Source organism: Doryrhamphus excisus, linkage group LG4 (assembly GCF_037039965.1).
Source record: "Doryrhamphus excisus strain RoL-2023G ecotype Guam linkage group LG4, RoL_Dexc_Guam_v1.1, whole genome shotgun sequence".
Taxonomy (NCBI): domain Eukaryota; kingdom Metazoa; phylum Chordata; class Actinopteri; order Syngnathiformes; family Syngnathidae; genus Doryrhamphus; species Doryrhamphus excisus.
Window position 1 is genome coordinate 9261765 of NC_136360.1, and position 12675 is coordinate 9274439.

A 12675-nucleotide genomic window follows, 5' to 3' on the forward strand; every position below is an offset into this window, starting at 1 on the left:
CATTAGCTCCTCATACGGCTATGACATCATGTTTATATATGTTGGTTTAAAAAATACCATTTCATTCCTATGATTAATGTCCCCAGTCACTTACATACGTAGATTTCATATCTAAAACACAAAGCTCAAACATCTGCTCTGTGGTTATCCTTCCTCTGAAGTGAGACAAAACGAGCAGAAAAGCTGGAATGAGACAAAGACACACGAGATAGTGTGAACGTTTACTGCACATGACGGGAGTATTAAATAGAAATGTTCAAGATGTCTGTCAAAGGGTTCATGACACCTCAGCGCCCCCTTCATACCCCTCAAAGAGCTCCTAAGTGCACGTGATAAAGCTTCTGCCGGTGGAATATTTACATCCAGATGCTCTGAGAAGTTGCAGAGGTTTCCTGCAGTGTCTCTGTTGTCTTTGTGGGGAAAATGTGTTTATGGAGGGTGTCAGCATTTGAGGAACGCGCTCATATCAAAGACACGCAAACTCCAAAATCTAATATAGGTCAAAAATGCAGAGCCACAGCTGAACATACAGAAGAATCTCGACAGTTAAGTTCCTGTAAACGTTGGATGTAAAATTCTGAATTCCCCCAAAATATTGAGTGGTTTTATTACATGCTTGAGTTCCAAGATCAATGATGTTTCTGTAAAACTTATGCAAAATGAGGACGAGCCTTAATGAGGGGTGTAATAAAAGAACATGAGGAGACTATAGACTGAACATTTTCAAAAGCAGTATTATTTCCTATTGGAGGATTGGGAAATGTAAACAAGTTGGCAAGTTGACTAGCAACCCACTGTGTTAAAAATCAAAGGCTGTGATAGCTTTAATAGCAATGTAGTTTTTGACATATAGTTCTTTTCTAAGTAAACTAATAAGTAAATAATAAAACATTTTCCTGAGTGTATAAAAGTGCAATAAAAAGTTTTCTGTATGCCAATTTCACCCGACCACACGCCTCCACTGCCAAAACACCTTATTTGATCATCCAGCTCCCTCTACTAACCTACTACCCCTATATACACACATACACAATCCCTGGGGTAAAGCTGCTAAAATCTCAGGACTAATAGCTAGTTATTTGTGTTCCGTCTCCAGAGAAACCCCTCAAGTCTCCCGGCACTCAATCTGGGAGTCGTGCCACAGGACCGGGCCTGGGAACGCCGTGAGTACATATTTACCATGGAGTAGAGGATGGAAGGGGTGGAAGAAACATCCAACTACAGGGACATTTTTCAGGCAACTTCACTTTCACAGGTGACAGCGACACTGTTTGCTGTTGAAAATAAATGAATATGGAAAACACACATTTTTGCTATGAATCCCCTTTTATATAGAACACAGTGGACGAGCTGTTAACAGCGGTCCTTGGATTGTGCACTCATGCGTTTTATTGTGTTTAAGCAGACAAAGTGCTACCAATAGAAGACAGTATGGTTATGTCATCAGAATGGGAGTGACCTCATTTGACAAGTTGCAAAAATGTCTCTGGACTTTACTGGAAACCATAAACATCGATCATGGTGGCCTGCCTGCCTGCGCTAGAGGTGAGATGACAGTCAAGCCTTTGCAGTCAAAGAGCGTGACATAAATGCTCCAATTAAAGCACAGAGTCTCCTGTAGTTGCTGGGGGCGTGGGCTACAAAAGTAAATAACAGCTGCCCTCTGCAATTACTGCCTGGTCAAAAAACACTGACATTAATAGGTGTGGCTGTAGGCAACTTTACTTTGCTGTGTACCGTCGCCCCTCGCTACATCACGATTCAAACATCACTCCCTCATGCTGTAGCTTTTTTTTCTGAAATGTATTCATAAATGATTACCGTTTCATGGTTAACTATGGGCTATTATTAGTTTTTTTTGTATCTTATTTAAGCAAATTGTACATATTCTTTGTGCAAAGTGAGCATTTTCCAGCATAAAAATGTCTAAATGAACTAAATTATAAATGTAACGTCTGTGTAAAAGTGAACGTTAAGTTTGAAATTTATATTTTCACAAAAAGCAGTTTTTCCCATTTCATGTTGAGAACTGATATTTTCCTGAAACCTAGCTATGTCCTACTGTGGATTACTAAAGAATGGAAAATGGTAAAAACCAAGTTTTTCTTCTGATAAAAGGCGAGAGTCAATCTCAGTTTATCTTTGTGTGCGCTTTAAAATGTTGTTGATGTGAAATTCATGCCTGTTACACTACTGTGGTTCGCTCTTGACCATAATGTCATACCATAGTGACATACTTGTTATGAATGTCACATATAACATGGGGTCAAAGAGCTATGTTATCCTTTCCACTTTGTCATGCACTCCAAATAATTTTTAAACCTTCAACTTATTATAAATAATACGTTTTCTTATTCTGTAATTATTGACAGCTTCTGCTTAATGCAGTGCCCCCAACTGAGTCAAATAAATGCTATGGATTATTGCTGAATGTTTCTAGCAATTATTATGTATAATTAAAATAAATATTATGTTCTTTGTTTAAATGCATTGGAAGCTGATTATTTCATTTTATTTTATTTATTATTTTCTGATTATTTTATTTTCTGCACAAGCTTCTTAGCACAAAAGTGGTTTAGAAATGTGCTGTATTACAACAATGAATTGTATTTTTTAAATATTTTGCAATAATAAAAGGCAGTAAGCGGTGAAAAAAGGGCATATCATTTCATATTATTCATTATTAAATTTAAAAAGTAGTACACACAGTAAGATGATCAATGGAAAAATAGGTCCATAATCTCTTCGCCTTGCATGTGCCATTCGGGAGCAAGAAACTCTTTATTTAATCATAACTCATGACACCCTATAACTGGGGTCCCCCCTTCTGTAAATCCCCTAGTTCTTACAATGACATATCTGTGTAATCTGCATCTCATTCAGGAGCAGCCAAATCCTCCAGCTGCGCAAGAGCTCCATAAAATAGTCCGGACCCTGATCCCTGATGGCCGTTTACAGCTGTCGCAAATGCTTCATCCTGCACAACACCTGTCTGAGGCATGTAATCGTTAGCAGCCTTTTAGTGCTACTAAGTTTATATAACCTACCTATAGGCTACACTATAGTACAACACACACGCATCGAACGTATAGTAGATAGAACCACTTGGAGCGGGAAGGCATTCGACATTATACATGTATGTGAATCAGTCCACCACAGGCTTCATGACAAGTCAGTTTAGCGTCACCACCACCAGCAAACAGTTTATGTTATGATACATTCCAGCTGTAAAATATAGCCCTTTTTCTTACATCTCTCTGGAAAGCCTTTATTGCATATCTAGAAATAAGGCCTGGAGCTCTACCAGCAGTTCTAGAGCTCACCACAGTCCTATGCTAAACTCTCGACAGGTATTTCCACACTAAAAAGTGGATAAAATCGCTCTTCTTGGAGACACACATACACACACACACACACACACACACACACTGTTAAGAGACACAACTCATTAGGATTAAAGCTACTGACATACAAAACTGCGTATTCCCAGTAGAGTTTACTAAAGGCACTTTTATTGGACAACACATCTCCAGTACACTATTGTGGTACCTCTGAGACTTATTAAACAAACTGAGCTGAAGTTTGTTCTGTCCAATTTCTCTTACAATTATTGTGCCGAGTCCCAAACCTCTCTATTGTGAGCTTTATTGACTTGGTTACAAATGGCATAGCGTTGTGTTTGTTTTGGCCTCCAGGAAATGGAATTCCTCCACACTGGTTTCGGGGTCTCTGCAGACTCCATTAGGTCTATTATAATTGGAAAACTATTTTCACAGCTTTGAATTGAGTGACGTTTAAAAGACAATTTTATTTGTGAAATTTCCCTTGAGCTTAGTCAGTCAAAATACAATCCATCAAGGTCAATTAGGCAGCCCACTAGATCAAGTTGTTACTGTCTACAGGTAACGCCAAAGATCCAGGTCCTTCATCTGTCATCAAACTTATCGTTGGTTCTTCAGAAGAAGACACCATAACAGAATAGACTGATGAAACATTTTTATAACATGAATGCCAAACTAAACAGCCCAAAAGGAAAACACACAGCGTGGAAATCTATCTCCTAGAAAAGACCACGACCAACAGAGCTGTGAGAACATTTCTCAAAATCATCACAAAGGTCAGAATAGAGCCTGCCATTGGGAAATGTGGCATTGTGGACCCAAGCCCGAAACAACACAGAGGGTCTGTGTATGGGAGGCAAACAGTTCTGACAAGGGGGGAGAAAGATTTGTAGTTGAAGTTCAAACAGTAACAATGAGGCGGATGTACATGTCATTGCATAGATGGAGTATAACTGAGTATGTGAGAAAGGGCAGGAAAGTATGTATATTGCACATGATATGACAACGCCAGGAAAAGTGATGATAACCATAGAAGTAGATATGGATATACAGAACATAACAGTAATAGCACAGAGCAAAGTGGCCAAGGTTTCCACCATATACAATTGATTGTGGCACACTGCCATGACAAAATAAAAGCTGCCACACCTTGTTTGTTTCTTTCTGCTTTTTCCTGATCACACAGTCACCACAGATTATCTTTTTGATCCACATACTGATTTTTGGCTTGAGCCCTTTATATTCCAGATGCACTTCCTGACAAATACCGATGATGCTTACTAGTAGAGATTCCTTTTTTAAAAAAACTTGAACTAAAACAACAACAACAAAAAGCAGTTTGATAATTATGAGCCCTTGATAAATTGACATAAGTGTATGCGCCATTTGTTAGTCCCTCTGTGCCGGCTGGATGACAAGAGGGTTCACTTTGCATTGCCTCCATGCATTGGCTCTATATAAAACAAAGACAGAAGAGAGTGAGCATCTTCTCAGTTATTAAGCCTATTTCTGCCAGTAGCGGGGCCACACCAGTCCTAGCAGTTACACAAATATGAATGAATGCACAAATGCACAAAGACAGTTCCAATGTCAACGTGCAGCGCAGCCTTCTTCCTGACAGTTAACACTTACGGAGGCTTGTCATCTGCGGAGTAAATATTAAACGAAACAGCGCAAAATGGTGCACGTACACATACAGAGCTCAAATATGACACCCTATCATAATTTAACAATAATTTAACTTCCTGTTTCCCAGAGTGCTTTGCTGTGCAGTTTTTGTACAAATAAAGAGCTGGAAAGCACATGGTTAGAGCTCACATAATAGCTGGTTAATATTCTGCATTATATGTTTGTAATGTATTGTCTGTTTTTATCCGCCTATTGTGTTGCTGTGTGTGTGTAGTTCTTTTGACAACAGGAGTAGGAATTGTGTGTGATGTGGTGACACTCCACAATTTGTAGCTAATACAGTATGGTATGCCTCACTCAGGTCCACTACACTAAAGCACCATCTAGTGGCTCAAAAGCAACATGACACAATGATGACATGACACAATGATCTTTGAACGATAATCTTAATTATATATATATATTTTAAAGGATGAAATTATCGAATATCAGATACATTTACATCACATAAAAAAAATCAGATCTCACAATCGCTTGGCGCTATTTCCTCTCTGTTGCTATCACTGCGTGCTACCGTTTAGCCATTGTGGTGTATGTGTTCCACAGCGGATGAAGACTGCTGCAACATGAGACTCTTGTGGTACATCCATACATGTTAACACTGCAGAACGCATAAGCGGTAGTGCACAGTGATACGAACAGATAAGTATTTTTGTGATGCAAATGTATTACTCTTTTTAATGCATATTGTTTTGAGAAACCCAACTCTTTACTGAAATGAACCTACCAACTAACCGGAACTGTGTTCTACATCACCGAAATCCAATCAGAACTGGGCTCACGAGACCAAGATGCACTACACTGCTGATTGGGATGTCATACACCTTCATGTCAACAAATCTGAACTCTGAATTTGAATCTCTTTCAGATCAAATGTCTTACGGGGTAAGAAGTTTGTGAACTGCTTTTGTGAAAAGTTGTGTCTGCCCACTCTGGCAAATGTGGTATAAAACCGTTGAGCCATAACTTCTACGCTTCAGTTTTAGAACCCATGAACACTACTCACATCATCATCCGGAGAAGGGCTTCGAAGTGTGACGGAGACCACGGGAGGAGCAGCGACAGGCCTGTCCTGGCCCAGGGATGGCATGGTAACCAAGCTGCCAGTGATAGCCTGGGGGGTCTTGATTTGTAGCAACTGACTTGGTTGAGAAAGCATGACTGGCTGACCTAAGAAAGGTAACACATGTTGCAGCATGTTAGCCATGTGTTTAATGCATTATGTTTTGGGCTGTCAAATGTCTTTTTATTTTTTATTAATATTTAAATGTTTTCAGATTCATCACCATTTTCAAATGAATTAATGTTCACGATTTCCAACTGTTTGAAATATCCCAATTTTTAAAAGGTACTTAATTAAAGTTTTAATTGGTCTGTTTATTTAGATTACACAAATATTGACTAACGACACAGGCTTCATGCACTTTTTATGGCTGGCACAGGACAGTTATACTCCAGAATAATTGACACAGCGTTACATTAAACACCTCTTTTATAGGTATTACTGTATATTGGATCTTAGGAGACTGTGTGTGTGTGTACTTAATGAAGTGACTGATGACAGTAATTTGTCTTGTCATATCTTAACAAAATTATAATGTAGGTATTGGATTATATTAAGTAGAAGCCTCATCAGTCAGTTCTGTTTGCTGCAGATGGCACAGAACTTCCCTCACCACGGCTGACCTCCATTAACCTCCCTCGCCTTTTTAACGGCCATCACTATGTTTACAGGTGGAAGAGATGTTTACTGTCTATGACCTATGGTCTTTGACTTCCACATTCCGAGTGGAGAGGTGTGTCATAAATGTGCACGTGTGGTTTAAAAACATGCCACATCCTTGAATGGAGCAGTTCGACTGGTGAGTTTGGTTCAAAACTGAAGACAAACATTTTTGTAGCAAAATTCTAAAACAACAAAAACTTTTTGAATTTTGTAGCAAGTCCTTAAAATACAGCAGGAGGCTCTTCTTATTTATAGGATCTTGACTAGCATTTTTGCATTGTCTTAGGTCTTGAATATGCATCACACATCAAGGAGAAGGCTGGTAAAAAACAACAGAATATCACTTAGAAGACATACTACCAGTACGTATCAGCAAATTCTACACCAACAACAATAAAATCATCTTGGCCAAATAAATGTCTGTACTCTCTGCAGTTGAGTACATATAACACACAGACAAGACATGGAATAGGTACTGCCTGCAGAGCATTACAAAGTGAATGGGGACGACAACAGTCACTTAAATGGAAACTTAAATGTGAGCCAACAGCACCCTCTGTTGGATAAATGAAACCTGTAATTTGTGAAAGGTAAATACAGGTTTAAATTAAGTTTATTTAAAAATTACATAATTCCTTCTCTTTAAAGAATATAAAGCAAAAGAACATAACATGAAATAGGCCTCTTCCAGTTAAAAATACACTGGACACAATTGCCTGTTGCAATAAAGTCAATGTTGTTTGCAGTGCGAGCTCTGACCTGGAGAGGGTGCTGGCTGGATGCTGATTGGAGTTTGTTTGACCACAGGCAGAACGGTGGTCTGCAGGGGCTGGATGATGATGGTCTTGGGGTGTAGAGAAGCAGCTGCATGAGCCAAGGGTACAGCTGCAATGACTGGTTTGGGCTGGATGGACACTTTGGAGGTCATTTGAATGGGCCTCTTGACTGGTTGTGCAGTTTTGGCTAAGTGAGATAAAAGGAGAGTTAAGAATTATTGACTGTAAATACAGACATAAGGGATTCAAATTAAAAAAACACCTCTTGTGGTCTGGCTACTTCTCTTGGTGTCTTTCTTTGCCAGGGAAAGGATTTCAGAAAAGCCACTGGAATCGGAGCAGACAGACACTGGCGAAGCCTGTGACTGTGGAGACAGGTCCTCATCCTACAGCAAGAAGATATGTGTTGGTTAGTATGTAAAATATCCAGAATAACTGTTAGGTTGTTGATAAATATACTGTAAATATTTGAAGACAACGCCTCTCGTCATTAATTTGATGTTGATATAATCATTTCAGCTTGTTCTGTGTGTGATGGTCATATTCAGTGGTCATATTACGTGTCTGATGGTCACCAAAACACCAATTGTCCTTAAAAAAGTAAGTAATACTGTGCTACCTATGTAGCCATAATTACAAATATTAATATTCAAGATACTTATTGTGTCCTACGAAGATATATGTGTCCTTCATCTGACAGTGTGTGAAAACATTTGACCTTTAAATTGTGCTAACTTGTCAACACTCAGTATAAAATGAAATAAAGGCAAAGCCCCACTAAGGACGGTAAATATGAATTTGACAAGGTGTTTAAGGCTTCTGCTAATAAGTAGCTCTCATGAGTGTATAGTAGGCGCCTGTCAGAAAATCCATTGAGCAGCTGTCTGTTCATAAGGTGCCATCTGGATTTGTTGGGAGCACATATGTAAATCAGTGGAGAAAACTAAACGTGTGAAGGCATTGGACTTACGTGTAAGGAGTATGGCGACAGTGCTTCCACAGCTGTGGGGGAGGACAGAGAGCTCACAGTGTGAGCAGGTGATAGAGAGTGCACGCTCACCTCACCATCTGGATGCACAAGGACAAAGACACACACAAATGTCTGATGCAACGTGTGTGACTCCTCCATCCACCAAGTCAAGCATATCCCTTATCAATACAAACACCTGCATTTCTTCTATTTCAATCAACAAGGCCACAGTTGGAGCTCAATGTCACATTAAGCTAGACATGTACATAGAATATCTACACAAAATAACATTGTAGTTAACACCTATACTGGTGTATCGGTGCGTCATCAGTTGTGTTGCTTTACCTGTGCAGGTGCTGCTTGTGTACCCTTCAGTCCATGGAGGTATGGCAATATCAAAGTCAAGGTGTGGAACCTCACTGGTCTGAAGCACAAAAGCATTCATTTATTGCAAAAAGGGCTGTCAATTGACTAAAATATTTAATCGTGATTAATCACAAAACAATATATTTTAAAAACACTTTGATAGGATTCGATACAGTATGCAAACAATACAATTCAATGGTTACATGTGTTAGTCTAAACATTAATCTCATATTATAAGTAAAAGAGTCAATTCTATAAAAGTGGCATTCACCATACCATACATAAAATGTGTAAAAAAAGCACATATCCCAAGTATGCAGCAAGGCATCCCCAACCACCTGGTCGAGGGAAATGATAAAAAAAAATAAATAAATAACTTTTAAAAATAAAATTTGTACATAGCTACATTAAATTTTATGTAAAGGGATATAGAGAGAGTGTTTCTCTTTAATTTGTTACAAAATGATGATACACTATGGGAATGCATTATTATTTATTTTCTACCGCTTATCCTCACGAGGGTCGATTAAATGTACACATTTATCACACCATACGACGATGTTATAATCTTCTGACAACAAACTCCAGGCTCGTACTGATGTTGAATGGTTTGATTTCATTTTGTGCTTCCAATCGAGTGTTGTGGATGTCTTGGTTTTCATACACAATACAAAGTAAATAAATTAAATTCGATCAATATAATTGCTTTCAATACTTTTATTATGATACGAGATGTTATTTTTATTGCAGTATTAGTGTTACTCCATTCATAATGGTACGTCTTCATTGCCTTTTGGTGTTAGTAGATGAAATCTAGTTTTCTTTTGTGAACGCATCATAATTCTTCTTGATGGTTGCTGTACAAGTCATTTAATGTCATATCATGTCATACTGTATCAGCACTCACATAGTCTGCATTCTCGAGAGCGTTGAGCAAATCTTCTGCATCCCCCAGGGTGTCCAGCTCATCAAAAAGACTGATGTCTGTATGTAAAAAACAGTTTGAACAAATCATGAAATCATAGCTTATTAATGCAAAAAACTCTCTTTGCTGCCTGCTCAGGGTATTATGGCTAAAGCAGTGGTTGGCAACTCGCGGCTCTTCAGCGTCCTTGTTGTGGCTCCCATGGCGAGCTCTATTATTTTTTTGTATTTTCTTTTGATGCAAAAGGTTGCTGATCCCTGGGCTAAAGTAAATTTTAAAGTTAGCTGTGTTTTAGTGATGCATCATCAAAGACAATGGCTAGTATGCAATTGTATTATTCTGTAGTCATCAACTTCACTTTGCACTCTGTTATAAAATGGCAGTGCACAAGTCGTTGCTATGCTACACATCACTGAATAGTTTAGTTTTTGTCATTATATTCTAGATGATTGTACATGATTTTTGCAATTCTATGACCTTACAGAATGTTAAAATGATACTTGTCACTATATATATATATAGTATATATATATATATATATGATACTTGTCACTATATATATATATAGTAACAAGTATCATTTTAACATTCTGTAAGGTCATATATATACATAATATATTTGAGAAACGGTTTTATGATGACCACAGTTGGACCCTGGAACAGATTATTTATACAGAGCCATCATTTCCTATAGAACCATTTTTATACATTTGCTACCAAAGATGTATTTATTAAATTTTTCAACCCGAACTCTCGCTCCCAAAGACATATTTGTAAGTCTTTTTTGTTTTTTTTACGTGAGATGATGCAACGCCACAATAGAAGTGCTTTGCAGCAAGCAGGAAGTGAAAAGGCTTGGAGCCTAAAACAACCATTATTGGTGTTGTTTATATTGTGTCATCATTGTTTAGACATTTCGGCTAAATGTATATGGCCAAAATGTCAAGTGAACGTTGTGCTTGAAATGTATCTTGAAAAATGGCTGGTATTGAACAAGGTAAAGGGGACCTACTATGCTTTTTTCCACTTTTCTGACCTATAAATGTAGTTAAATGTTGCATTCTTTTGTTAAACGATGCCAAAGTTTCCGATAATGAGGTTTGCATGTTTGGAAGTGAGTGAGAAAGAAGTTTGGGATGGGTCAAAACGCTCGCTTTCAAAGGGCATGGTAAAACTTTCCCTTTGTGATGTCACAGAAGGGTGGACTTCCTTATATGGTTCATAGTTAGGATGCACTTTGGGCGTGTGACCAATCACATCGGAGTGGGCATAAATTAACAGACTTTTTTTTTTGGCAGGAAGCACAAATCAAATGAAATACAGCTGGAATAGGTGCAGATTCTGCAAAATATAAATAGTTTTCTGTGCGGGTTATTGTGTGTAGCTGCTCTATAGGGGACCACAACTCAATACAAAGGGTCGAAAAATTAGCACAATAGGTCCCCTTTAAGATCAAATACATTTATGAGACTAAAGCAATTATGTCTACTCCATTATACAGATTTGAGGGGAATTCGCTATTTGTAGCTAGCAAACAGCAATGAACTGAAAAAGAAAACAGCTGTTTATAGTAGTCCTGTTGAGTGATCAGAACTTGCTAATGCATGTATATATGAATACCAATTGTAAATTGTAAAACTGTAAAATGTTTATATAAATGTCGACTTTATACAGAAAATGTAATAATGTATCGTTGAACGTTCCCCAAGCTCTTTGGCGTTTGTTGTTGCATTCATGTACAAGCAATTGCGTCATTTCCAGTTGGCTAATGCTAGGTCTGAGACTAAACATTAAGTGTAAGATTCACTAGTGGCGTTTACATTAATTTACTAAAATGTTCCCACTTATAACGTTAATGGACATGTTGATTTCTTGTGAGCGTTTCCACACCCTGGTCATAGTCAAGATTATATCGAAGAATGTCTTTCTAGAGAGAAACTCACCCCACTCGCCTCCCTGGTCGATGGAGAAGCCCGGTCCCTCGCTGCTCATCACAAAACAACGTTGATGGTCTTCGAGGTCTAATGTTAAGTCGGACGACATCTTTTCTGAAGTTCATTAGTGACTTATCTGAAAAATAGAAGCGAGGCGATATGACATAACTGTTCGCATATGGAAGTCAACCGGAAGTAAAGTATACTATGACGTATATACAAATACACGTCTGACTTTACAAGAGAGACTACGGCAAGCAAGGAGGGACCCAAGTGCTGAAATGCCGGTGAAGCTGCTGTTTCCAAGATTACCCGCTGGGGGGCAGAATGGCACCGCAAAAGGTCAGTGTGCTGTGGTCTTTCGGACTGATTCACAGGATTCTGGTTCACTTGAGTGAACCGTGTTAGGATCCGCCCACAGACTTTGACGGCTCACTTGACAGATAAAATGTAATAGTAATGGTTTTATTTAATTTGAACATGCATCAGATTACAATTGAGTGCATCACATAATCAGTTCACAGTTCCACATGTCCAAAAGGAGTAGGAAGAAGCAAAGCTTATAAAATCCTACCCCTCCATCTGGTAGTTTTACAATCAGTAACCATTTGTTCACTACCTGCTTTCCTAATATAGTTTAAGTTTATGTAGCACAAGTCGATGAAATAATTAAATAGCAAAATAATTAAATAAATGATGGATTAAATAAATAATTAAATACATAATTAAATGAAGAATTGATTAAATATTGAAATAATTATATATATTTTTTATGTTAACTGAAGTCCAGAATGGTGATTCCAGTTGAAATGAATCATTCAATTAAGGGAGAACTTGCTGTAAGGATTCCTAATTCAGTACAAAGTTTCGGCTCATTCAGTTGGTTGATGCAGGAATCTGAAGGAAAGTAAACAACAACGCAGACAGATACTATAGTTAACGTCAACC

The 12675-nt window shown here is 38.1% G+C and overlaps 1 protein-coding gene across 3 annotated transcripts in view; it reads right to left on the minus strand.

Annotated features, from left to right (window-relative positions):
* The window catches only part of atf6 (activating transcription factor 6), a 31918-nt gene extending 19966 nt beyond the window's left edge, over positions 1–11952 (minus strand). Inside the window, exons 1-7 of one of the 3 annotated variants that reach the window (XM_078790090.1) lie at positions 11737–11950; positions 9776–9852; positions 8848–8926; positions 8503–8600; positions 7795–7918; positions 7516–7701; positions 6037–6200 (exon numbers count right to left, since the gene is read on the minus strand). In XM_078790090.1, the coding sequence (XP_078646216.1) occupies positions 6037–6200; positions 7516–7701; positions 7795–7918; positions 8503–8600; positions 8848–8926; positions 9776–9852; positions 11737–11836 (828 nt within the window). In that variant the 5' untranslated portion in view covers positions 11837–11950. Of the gene's footprint in view, positions 1–6036; positions 6201–7515; positions 7720–7794; positions 7919–8502; positions 8601–8847; positions 8927–9775; positions 9853–11736 lie in introns of all 3 variants that reach the window. The other 2 variants (XM_058072187.2, XM_058072190.2) reach the window with 2 other exon arrangements.
* Between the last annotated feature and the right edge of the window lie 723 nt (positions 11953–12675).